This window comes from Pseudophryne corroboree, chromosome 4 (assembly GCF_028390025.1).
Source record: "Pseudophryne corroboree isolate aPseCor3 chromosome 4, aPseCor3.hap2, whole genome shotgun sequence".
Lineage (NCBI taxonomy): Eukaryota > Metazoa > Chordata > Amphibia > Anura > Myobatrachidae > Pseudophryne > Pseudophryne corroboree.
This window is the reverse complement of record NC_086447.1, coordinates 752889466-752902047: the sequence shown is the minus strand read 5'-3', so window position 1 is coordinate 752902047 and position 12582 is coordinate 752889466. Positions and strand designations below refer to the sequence as shown.

At 47.4% G+C, this 12582-nt stretch overlaps 1 protein-coding gene across 3 annotated transcripts in view; it reads right to left on the bottom strand.

The window, feature by feature from the left end:
• Window positions 1-12582, bottom strand: part of CFAP61 (cilia and flagella associated protein 61) — an 844658-nt gene that overhangs the window by 817842 nt on the left and 14234 nt on the right. For 2 of the 3 annotated variants that reach the window (XM_063918168.1, XM_063918169.1), the window contains exons 3-4: window positions 11944-12097; window positions 9674-9750 (exon numbers count right to left, since the gene is read on the bottom strand). The exons of the other annotated variant lie outside the window; for it this stretch is intronic. In XM_063918168.1, coding sequence (XP_063774238.1) covers window positions 9674-9750; window positions 11944-12097 — 231 coding nt within the window. The remainder of the gene's footprint in view (window positions 1-9673; window positions 9751-11943; window positions 12098-12582) is intronic. 3 annotated transcript variants of the gene reach the window in all.

The following is a 12582-nucleotide window of genomic DNA, read 5'->3' as shown; positions in this document are numbered from 1 at the left end:
CATTTCTATGTCAGGAAGAGTAGCACGCCTCTCAAAATAAATAATTCGGAGGGTCATGTGTTTTACAGCCATCAAAGAAGGGGTAGACGGTTTGATCCAATTATTAAGAATTTGTTTCTTGGCAATTGTCAAAATGACAGAGATTACCGGAGCAATATCTCTATCTTCAGGCCCAAGAGACCATTCCCTAAAATCAAGTAACAAGCAAGCCTTAGGACGTTTTATTAACTGTAAGTTAAATACTGTGTTGAGATAAGCGACCACCTTATACCAAAACTTTGATATTTTCCGGCAAGACCACATATTGTGGTACAAGGTGGCATTCTGCGCAGTACATTTGATGCAACAGCCAGTGTCGTCTGGGACCATGTGTGCCCTCTGATTAGGTGCTATATATGCCCTTTGGAGCGTTTTCAAGTGTACCTCTTGCAAAGAGGCAGAATATAAGGACCTAAAAATGGGTAAAATGTTATCTAATAATTCAGCGCTCGATCCCATATTGGGGATATCTCTGGACCATGAGGACAGCGCGGGTTCCCAGAGCCGGTCTCTATATGAGACCCTAAAGGTGTTTCTGAAATAATTGAGATGGTAAGGACAATCTTTAGTGAGCACCATTAGGGTGCGCAGCGGGTCTGTGGTAGCCTCAGAAATCATAGGATGAGACTGGGATTGAGCAAAATGCCTAGCCTGTAGGTACATAAAAAATTCCCGGTGGGATATACCAAACTTTATCTGGATGTCAGAGAAAGAAAGCACTGCGTTGCCTCCTGGGTCATATATGTCTCTAATAGCTGCGATCCCCTTTTCTCTCCAACTCAAAAAATGTGTGTTATCAAGGCCAGGAAGGAAACATGGGTTATCCCAGAATGTAGTGTGAAGAGAGGTGTCAGGTTTTCTCTGTGCTTTAGTGTGTGTGACCTGCCATGCTCGATATGTATGCCAAAACAAAATATTCTGTTTTATCCCAGATGGGAGGCGGGAGTTTGGGGTGTGTAAGAGTGCAGCAGGGGAGAAAGGATGGAATACGGCCAGTTCAAGTGTCAGGTTCGTAAATACTGATCTGCCCCAAAACCAGTCTGTGATATACCTGTACATTGCTGCTCTACTAAATAGGACTGGATCCGGGATTCCCATACCTCCCTCTTCACGTAATAGCTGCAATCTAGCGTAGGGGACTCTTGGTCGCTTTCCGGCCCATAGAAATCTAGTGAAACATTGCTTAAGGAAAAGGACATCTTTCTCAACGAGGGCAATAGGGAGCATAAGCAGGAAATAAGCAATCTTGGGAAATATCACAGATTTAATAACCTCTGCACGACCCATAAGAGATAAGGGCAGGGACGCCCAGTCAGTAAGTATTTTAGACACCTTGGACAAAATAGGACCAAAATGAATCGCATAGAGATCCGGGAGAGAAGTAGGGATCTGAACTCCTAAATATTTAAGACTATCTCGGGTAACTGGGAATCGGGACAGGACCGGGTGTGATGGAAAGAGGGAGGAGTCCCCTGAAAGGAGGAGGAGCTCGGATTTGGATATATTAATCTTGTATCCCGCAAAAGAACCAAATTGTTCAATCAGGGAGACAATCGCAGGGATGGACGTATCAGGATGGGAAATAAATAGCAGCATGTCGTCGGCATACAGTGATAATTTTACCGTGGTGTCCATGATTTTTATGCCTGCAAATTCGGGAGAGTTTCTCAGGGAAACAGCTAAGGGTTCTAAAGCTAAGGCAAATAATAAAGGTGACAAGGGGCAGCCCTGTCGTGTGCCACTCTGGATAAGGAAAGGGGAAGAGAGAATACTATTCCCCAAAACTTGAGTGGAGGGAGATTCATATAGACGGGAAATAAGAGAGACAAAGTCCTCAGGTGCACCAAAGCGATGGAGCGTTTCATACAGATGGTCCCAGGTGACCAGGTCGAACGCCTTTTCGGCATCAATGGATAATAATACATTAGTATCCGTGGGTTTGGAAAGCTGAAAGGCCTGCATAACAGTCAAGACCTTTCGGATATTGCTCACTGATTGCCGACCCCAGACAAATCCAGTCTGGTCCGTATGCACTATGTCAGGGACTATGAATTTGAGTCTACTTGAGAGGATTTTAGTGAATAATTTATAATCCGTGTTTAAAAGGGAGATCGGACGATAAGACCTGGGAGACTCAGGATCCCGGCCAGGCTTCGGGATAACCTTTATGACGGCTGAATTTAAATATTGGGGCAAGGAAGCACCCTGCATAAAAGAATTAAATAAGACAGAAAGAGGTTCGCTCAGTCTAGTAGATAGAATTTTATAGTAGTCATTGGCGAAACCGTCAGGACCCGGAGTCTTCCCAGTCTTCAGTCCACCTATTGCTAGAGAAACTTCCTTAGTGGTGATAGGTGCAAGAAGAGAGGTACAGTGCGACTCTGACATTTGAGGCAGATCAGTAGAAGACCAAAAGCTAGACTTGTGTGTCTGGTTGATAATAGGACGTGCATACAGAGTGGAATAAAAAGACTGTAGCACCTCAGCAATCTCGGCCGAGGTCCGTACTCTGTCTCCACCTTGGGTGAGCAGAGAGTGAATGACCACTTTAGGGTGTCTGCCCTTTAATAAACGTGATAACAGTTTGCCAGACTTGTTGCCATATCTGTAAATGCTACAGTCTCTTGAAAATGAATATTTCGCTTCCAATTGAGAAAGGAGGGTATCGAACAGTGTTTTTTGTGTAAGGTACCGTTCTCTAGTAGAAGGGGAGGGGGAGGACTTAAATTCCTGGAAAGCGAGAGTGAGAGCCGCCTGGGCTTCCAAATATTGTGAATTTAAATCTAAATCCCTTTTTTTACTATAGGAAATAATGTGTCCCCGGATAACTGATTTCGACGCCTGCCAGAAAAGAGCAGGATCGTCGCTCAGAGTTTCTCCATTGTGCATATGATAATCCAGCCACGCTGCATCTAATGAGGAGCGGAATTTTAGAGAGCCACTTAAATGAGAGGGGAAGTGCCAGGAGCGGAATGGGGATTTTTCTGAAAGGAGCATCAATTTCATCCAGCATAGAGCATGATCTGAAATACAGATATTCTCAATTTTCGAGTCAGCCACTTTTGAGAAAAGGGATTCAGATAACAGCAGATAATCAATCCTCGAGAACGTGTGGTGCGCAGCTGAGAGACATGTAAACTCCCTTTCTAATGGATAGCATGCGCGCTACACATCCACTAAGGACAGCTGCGAGCAAATATAGGGGATACCAATACGCGGTAACGAGGGGGGAGTGCGGGGGGGAGGGGATTTATCCATGGTTGAAGAAGAATATATATTAAAATCTCCACCCAGTATTATGGGAATTTCAGAGTAACTTAGTAGCTTAGTGACCATGTTCGTATAGAATTGCCTAGAGTACTGATTAGGGGCATAAATATTACAAAGTAGGAACCTGGATGCATACAATGTGACATCTGCCAATACATACCTACCCTGAGTGTCATCTATAATAGCTTGGACAGAGATAGGGACCGTGTGTCGTGCTAATATAATCACTCCTCTAGCCTTAGAAGAGAAGGAGGAAGAGGCTACCACAGACCAACCCATAGTGTTCAGTTTTACCACCTCATTTGGCATAAGGTGAGATTCCTGAATGAAAACAACATCCATGCCCACCTTCCGAAGATAGAGCAAAATTTTTCTGCGTTTAGCTGGGGAGTTGATCCCTCCCACATTCCACGTGCCTACACTCAGACTAGCCATGCATCAAATGACCTGGGAGAACCTGAAAACATGCACAGTAACCATAATATCTACAGCCGTCGAGAAACAAATACCAAACATACCGGGGTGGACACATAAGGAAAAGAAGGGGAGGGGGAGAAGAAAAGAAGAACAAAAACATAGAAAACACACAGAATATAACATTAAAATTGTGAAAGAAAGTCCTGCTAAGGACGATCATAACTTCAGAAAACAAGAACAACCGGTTCGAGCAAGCACAGAGGCCGTCATAGACCACCACTGAGCCAGCCAGAATTTGATGACCTGAGAAAAAAAGTGAGGGAGGGGGCGCCCTTACCCACCCTCGGCAACATATTATATGAAAATATATCTAAGAAAATTAACCAGAAAATATCAGAGCACACAGAGCATGTTACAGAAAAGGAAAAATGCAGCCTGTCACATAAATAAAAGGATGGAAATATCTCCTCTAAACATATGTAAACATTCTAGAAAGATTGCATTTCCAGGAGAAAACAGCAGATGTATAAGAAAAATCTAAAACATAAAACAAAGTAAAATGGTTCGGCCCGTTGTATAAGACCAAATGCCCTTTTGTGGGGAAAAACACCTGCGGCAGCTTCTACCGCAATAATTAAATTATATTAGATTGGCGGGCATCGCCAGAAACAGAGAAGTCCAGGAGCAATACTCAGCCATCCCTCTCCAGGGTGTCGTCCACCTGAGAGGAGTCGTCATCTGCCTGGGAGGCCTCGGAAACATAAGCCTCTGCATCTGCAAGATTTGTAAAGTCTCGAAAAGAATTTCCATCAAACAGACGTAGTCTTGCAGGGAAGAGCAGAGCAAATTTTTTATTCGCCTTTACCAAACGAGAACAAAGGGGGGTAAATTCTCGACGGGCCCGGGAAACCTCCGCGGAGTAGTCCTGGAAAATGGCCAAACGAGCTCCCTCCCATTGTAAATTTCTATGCTTCCTGGATGCCGACCATATTGCCTCCTTATGGAGAAAGTTCAGACATTTAAATATGACCACACGTGGTCTGCTATTAGGTGCAGAACGTGGGGGACCCAGTCTGTGGGCTCTCTCAATAACTAAGCCGGTGCATTCATCTTGGATATGCAGTAAATCAAGGAGGGACGTTTGCAAAAACAGAGTCAAATCAGGACCTTTCAGTGACTCAGGGAGCCCCAGTACCCGAAGATTCAATCTCCTCGATCTATTTTCAAGATCATCAACCTTGTTCAGCAGTTGAAAGTGAGATTTCTGGAGCTCATCATATCTGTGCTTAAGATCCCCAACATCCTGAAAAGTCTCCCCCAGCCTTTGTTCATTTGTAAGAACAGTCTTGGTGAGCTGCTTGATTTGGGATTTTAGATCTTTTACTGCCTGCTGCATTTTAACAGCATGTGCATCCATGATAGGCTCCATGGCATCCCTAACAGCTCTTACTACATCAGCATAAGTCACTGGAGAGACAGGGGTACAGTCAGGCTCACCTGAGGGAGAAGTGTGTTTTGCAGAAGCCTGTTTGGTGCTGCCAGCAGCCTGCAGACTCGTTTGTGAGTTAGATGCGGCGGCCATCTTGGATTCTCCCGGCCGTTTTTCAGACCTCGATCTTTGGACTTTAGGGGGCATAGGGGAGGACAGAAATCTCTCCATCCAGTTCTCTACACCTTCCCACTGGTATTGTGCGACCGGCGCGGAGAAAAGCCGCGAATTGGAGGCGCTGTGTGCTCCGGTTGCCGAGGGTGCAGGAGAGCTGCAGCAATCAGCTTCTCCTCACATGGGCGCCGGAACCGGAAGTCACCCCTTTAGCCCTTAAGATGGAAGTTTCAAGAGCCACGCCGTCAAAGACAGCCGGGCTAGGTCCTGGTAGACACAGGGTCCCTGAACGAGGGGGTCTGGGCGTTGTGGAAGTAGAATTGGACGCTCTGACGCTAGGCCCTGCAGGTCTAAGAACCAGTGCCGTCTGGGCCACGCTGGAGCTATGAGAAGCAGATTTCCTTTTTCTTGCTTGAACTTCCGAATTACCCTGGGCAGGAGTGACACCGGAGGGAACACGTACGGCAGCCGAAACCTCCACGGCACCGCCAGCGCATCCACAAATGCTGCTTGAGGATCCCTTGTCCTTGCTCCGAAGACCGGAACCTTGTGATTGTGTCGAGACGCCATCAGATCCACGTCTGGAAGGCCCCACTTTTCCACTAGTAGTTGAAACACTTCTGGATGGATGCCCCACTCGCCGGCATGTACGTCCTGACGACTGGGAAAGTCCGCTTCCTAATTCAGGACTCCCGGAATGAATATTGCCGATATGGCCGATAGATGGCGTTCTGCCCAATGTAGAATCCGTGAGACTTCCTTCATTGCCAAGCGGCTTCGAGTGCCGCCTTGATGGTTTATGTAAGCCACTGTGGTGGCGTTGTCCGACTGTACTTGAACAGGATGGTTCTAAATTAAATGCTGGCCAGGCTCAATGCATTGAAGACCGCCCGCAATTCCAGAATGTTGATCAAGAGGAGAGATTCCTCCTTGGTCCACCGACCCTGAAGGGAGTGTTGCTCCAGCACTGCGCCCCAACTCCTTAGACTGGCATCTGTAGTCAACAGGACCCAGTTGGATATCCAGAATGGACGGCCCCTGCACAATTGTCGGTCCTGGAGCCACCATAGCAGCGACAGACGGACCTCCAGAGTCAATGAGATCATGTGAGACCTGATCCTGTGAGGCAGGCCGTCCCACTTGGCTAGAATCAGCCTCTGGAGGGGGCGAGAATGGAATTGAGCATACTCCACCATGTCGAATGCTTATACCATGAGGCCCAGCACCTGCATCGCCGATGTATCGACACTTGCGGACCAGAAAGGAAGCAACAAATCCTGTCCTGAAGTTTCAGGACTTTCTCCTGAGACAAGAACAACTGCTGGTTGTGAGTGTCCAATAGCGCTCCCAGGTGCACCATGCTCTGAGCAGGGACCAGGGAGGATTTCTTCCAGTTGATGAGCCACCCGTGGGCTTGTAGAAACTGGACAGTTGACGTAGGAGAATTTCTGGGGAATTTGCCAGGATTAACAAGTCGTTCAGATACGGCAGTATCCTGACCCCTTGACGGCGGAGTACCACCGTCATTACCGCCATAACTTTGGTGAAGACTCGCGGAGCCGTAGTTAAACCAAAAGGTAACGCCCCAAACTGGTAATGGAGGTTGCCAATCGCAAACCTCAGGTATTGCTGATGTGACGCTGCTATAGGAATATGCAGGTAAGCATCCTGTATATCCAGGGAGACAATGTAGTCCCCAGGTTCCAAGGCCAGAACTATAGAGCGAAGGGTTTCCATACGGAACTTGGAAACCTTCACAAACCTGTTCAATGCCTTGAGGTTGAGAATGGGTCGGGAGGACCCATTCGGTTTCGGGACTAGAAACAGCGGAGAATAGTACCCCCGGCCCCTCTGCGCAAGAGGCACCTGTACTACGACTCCTGTATCCAGGAGGGTCTGTACCACCGAATGTAGAGTGTTTGCCTTTGTCTGGTCCAACGGGACGTCTGTCCGGCAAAATCGATGAGGGGGTCGGTTTTTGAAGGCTATGGCGTAACCTCGAGTGACGACTTCCCGTACCCAGGCATCTGAAGTGGCCTTTGTGCAGCACCCGTGAGGGTGTAAATCGCTTTCAGACAACCCTCCACACATTTATCCGTAGGCTATTTTAGAGACGTGATGGTAGTGACAGGTAGAGCTGAAGAAACCACCATCCTAGCCACATGTGAGTCTACTGGAGGAGGCGTTTCCCAATTTTTAGACAGCTCTGGCGCGAGGGGATAGCGAGCCAGCATCTTCTTTTGAGGCACAAACTTCTTACCCGGGTTTTCCCAGGGTTCCTGACGTATATCCACTAGGTGGTCAGAGTGAGGTAAAACTTGTTTAACCACCTTCTGACGCTTGAAACTATCTGGTTTCTTAGGAGGGACGGATGGCTCGGGATCATCCGTAATCTGTAAAATCAACTTAATAGCCTCCAAAAGATCAGGAACATCCACATGTGAACCACCCTCCATCAGCAGTATCTGAGTCAGAATCTGTAAGGTCAGTGTAAGTGCCATCTTCATCAGACGAGGTGTCAGTGACAGCAGTGGATTGTGAGGAGATAAGAGCTCGCTTAGAGGCCCCCTTGGGCTTAGGCGAGCGAGGGTCAGACTTTTTAGTAGTCAGGGACTGGTTCAACTTCTTCAACTGAGCAGATAAATTGTCCGCCCACAGCGGATTAGCTGCAGGGACCACATACGGTTGCACCGGCACAGGGGGTCCCATAGGGGGTGTTCGTTTATTAACTAGCTTATGCAGAAGCGTGGAAAAAGCAGCCCACGGTGGGTCATTATGAACCTCCGTTGCCACAGTCCCACTGGGGGACAAGGAGCCCCCAGAACCAGAACCCACAGCTGCTATATTCTCTTCATATGGATCTGTGGCTTCAGCAACACCAGCAGTGTGTTCCGCCCCAGAACCGTTACCGTCAGAAGCAGACATGATATAACTTGCAGTATCAGGTAACACAGTACAATTGGCAGCAGCACAATACCTCTTACCCAAACCCCTGCGCAGTGTAGTCAGCACAAGCAGGGACACAGGAGAGGTATGGTGACTAAAATCACAAACAAAAATACGTATTAGAGTATATCTTGTGAATATCCTATATTATTATAAAACCTGACGCACCAAGCCCCCTCAGGTTATAGAATATAGGGATAGCAAGTTGAGTGAGAGACACGAAATGGAAACCACCCAGCAAGCTAATGCACACACATATAGTCATGGTTGTACAATGCAGAGGTTATTACTAACAATAATACTGTACTGGACCAGCAGCTTATATAGCTATATAGTCAATAGATATAACACTGCACAGTAAGAACTGGATGTATATCACAGGGTAATTGTACTAGAAAACCCTGACTAAATGCTCTCTTTCTTAACTAGCACTGTCTAAAAAGGCAGGTAGAATACTTAAGTATCATGTAAAGGCACAGCGCTGACAACCAGGCGGCTTTACACAGGAGGATTTGCCCAAGCAGTCCCAGGAACAGTGTAACTGAGAGAAATGGCGCCCAGACACTGACAGGGAGTGAGGAAGAGACAGATATGCAACTCCAGGGCGGGAACATTTGCGAGAAATGGCGCCCTGGGGCTGGGGGAGGGGCTCCAGGTCCAAACCTTATCCCCCTGCTGGCAAAACCACCGTGTACTGTGGGCTACTTTTAAAATGGTTTAAAGAGAAAACCTGACCTGCACCCATGCCCTGGTGATCTAGTGGGATCGCCTGTACTGCCACAGTGTCCACCGCCAGCGCGCGCGGCCCACGCCGGATCGCGATAAAGTATGGGTCCCGCAAGCGGGACCCACTCACCACCTCCTGAAGCGCAGCCACGCGATCCCGGAGAGCCCCGGTTGTGTGTGCCTGACCAAGGAAGAAAACCGGAGCCTCCTGCTGTAGTTACCCGGCAACCAGGGCTCGGGAGTGTACAGCGCCGCTGGGGAGAGATGGAGCTACAGCAGTGAATGTCAGAAGACATATACACACTGCTGCTGCCCTTGAAGTCTTCACTTTTCTTCTAAAAAGCTTTTCTCAGGGCTGCGCTACAGCCCCTCTGTTATGTGCCTGCTAGCTGCGGCACCAACTACAAAACTGAACTCCTGTGCGGGGAGGCGGGGATATAGAGGAGGCGGGGCTATGCATTCTGGGAACAGTCAAAGCTTTTCAGCCTGTTGGTGCCTCGGATCAAGATCCTACTCTACACCCCTATGTCTATCCTTGTGGAGTCCAGTGTACCCTGCAGCAGAAAAATGGCTTTGCATATGGTCACAGTTGTGGCTTTTGTAATGAATGTAACAGGGGCTTCGATTTGGTGTGCAATTGCAGCCACATTGTGTTCTGTGCAGCTGGCTCACCTCATCACCTCTTCAATGCTCTGCAAGTAGAATTCATCTCTGGCCACAAAAAGGTGTAAAAACAAAGTGTTCAGGGGCTGAAAATACAGGAAACCATTGTTAGAAATAAGAAAGGGGTGCACATGTTGGGAGAAAAAATGTATTTGTATTACTTTGTCCGAGGAATGCTCTGTACAAAACAACTCTGGAGCTGATTCTTAGTTGGGAGATAATAAAAAAAGCAAGTAGCTTTGTATCTGGAACAAACCATGGGGGTGATTCAGACCTGATCGCTGCTGGAAGAAGGCGTTCGTGGGTGTCAACTGACCGTTTTCAGGGAGTGTCTGGAAAAATGCAGGCATGTCCATGCGTTTGCAGGGAGGGTTCCTGACATCAATTCCGGTCTCAGACAAGCTGATGTGATCACAGCGGCTGAGTAAGTCCTGGGCTGCGCAGAGACTGCACAATATCTGTTTGTACAGCTCTGCTACACATGCGTTCTCACACTTGTACAGCTAAAATACACTCCCCCTGTAGACGGTGACTATCTGATCGCAGCAGTGCAAAAATCGCTTGCTAGCGATCAGGTCTGAATTAGGCCCCATGTTGCAATGGGATGCAAATATGTATTCATTTATTTTTATTTTTTTAATGCAGGGTAAATACTGTAACATTTTGCATGTTCCCTACAAGTCCTGGACAGCTTTATTTTAGATTTCAGTTTGCACCAGTGGCGGATTTTACCCAGGGGCTGCAACCATCCCATAAGAAGCTCTCCCTGTTAATCACAGCCGGGCAGGTGTTCTTACCCCCTGGGACTGCCAGTCTGGACGGCAGCTGGCAGCGAGAGAGCTTCCAGTGGGAAGCCACTCCCTGCTATAACGGCATCCCTATCTGACTAGGGGCTGCTTGTTGATTTGTGTGCAATCCCACCTTTTACATCTGTCCCAGCTGCAATGCAACATGGTATTACCAAGGTGCATAGTTACCTGCTCTGTTTTGCTTTACTCCCAGTCTCTCACCTCAGAATCAGCCACTTTCTGTGTATTAGCAATAACAGCAAGACCAGAAACAATACAGCCCACAAGAATGACATGTTCAGGGTGGATCTGAATGTGGTCAGATCATCTTTTTGTGCTGAATATTCATCTCCTGCTTGCCTGGGATGTCCCCAGCCTGGAGGTGGTCCTCAGCAAACTCTTAATAATAAATTGCAACACAGTATGATATACCCAGGTAGGGACGTAGTTTGAGGGGGAGGGCATACTCCCTGGGGAGGGGGAACTGGCGCTAGCAGGAGGCTTTGTATTTCTGCAGTGATTAATCTCAAAGATAGAACAAAACTGGGTGAAAAATCCCTCCCAATGGCTTACATGCGGACCAGTCACTCCCTGTCCCCACATGTGCAGGCTCAGTGTGCTGCATGTATAGCCCACGATCTGTCTGAGACTCTGAGGAGACAGACTAGAGCACATCAGCATTTACAGACTTCCAGCCTCAGCCTGCAGCCGCCCTACTCTGTTGAAGAAGTGTGAAAACAAACGACATCTGTTTAACTAGTGTTTCATTTATTTTATTCTGCTATGTCTAAGCCCTTAAAGTATAATTTATGATAATCTCTGCAGGGAAGAAACTGATAGCTGAAGACAGTGGCAAAACTAGGGGAGTGGGAGGCTGGTTGGGCACCCAAGGTGGCCCGGGCAGACAGCAATAACCAGCAGCTCGGTGCCAGCACTGTGCACTGGGGGCATGACAGCTACCAGGAACAGTGCAGCTACTATCACTCTTTCTCAAGGTAAGCAGTGTGGTCGAGATCACTGATGGCATATGGGGGAATCAGATGTGAGGAGCATATGGCGACATCTGTCAGCATTTAGGGGAATGTTTGGATGTCTGATGCATTTAACAGGCAAGTGGGGAGGTCTAATGGACATGTGGGGGGTGGCTGATGGGCATGTGGGGAGTCTGATAGCCTGTGAGTAGATGTGAGGGGCATGCTGGGGGGGTCTGATGACACATGGAAAAGTCTCATGGGATAGAGTTTTCCATAGCAGTATTCTGCACTAACGTTTCTTTTTAAAGCCAATATAGATATAATAATAATAATTTAAAAAATATATAAATTGGGGGTCTGGCTGAGTGTATGCTATGAATGAAATGATGTGCCCGATTATAGACTTAAGGTAAGGGCTTTAACTAGAATTTACTTAACTCTAAATGAGGCCCACATGCATTTTATGCAGTGTTAGCACAGAACCACGCCATCTGTGATTTTCAGAGTTTATACTCACCGTGCACTTGTCGCTGTCTTCATAGCTATTATGCATCCAATCTTCCCACGCCGCTTGGTCCACTACATCCCAATTAGGATAGTCCAGCAAAGCAGCATGGGCGACAACACTGTTCTTCTCGTTACAGATGGTTACAGCCAAGTTGGATTTTTCACTATATAAAATACAAACAGATTTGTCTTGCCCACTTGTCGCATAATACTTAACAATAGGATTCAATAGTTGGGTGAATAGTATAATAAGATTTTCATTCGCCCTTTTTTACTCATATAATAATTGTATAGTCTGTATGTAGTTGGCATCCTGATGTACGGGATCGCGGTGGGCAGAAGACCGAAGCCGGAATCCTGACAGCTTGAATCCCGAATATAAGTATGCTGGGGAAGGTTATGGTTAGGCTATTGGGGGAGGGTTAGGGTTAGGCTGCGGGTAGAGGGTTAGGCTGTGGGAGGGGAGGGTTAGGTTGCGGAAGGGGGGGTTTAGGGTTAGGCTGCATTGGAGGGTAAGGGTTAGGCTCCAGGGAGAAGGTTAGGGTTAGGCTGCAGGAGGGTTAGGGTTAGGGATTTTGGCAATCGCCGGTATCATATACCCAACCCGTAAAAACATTACACATACTCTAAGACACAACTTCACAAAAAC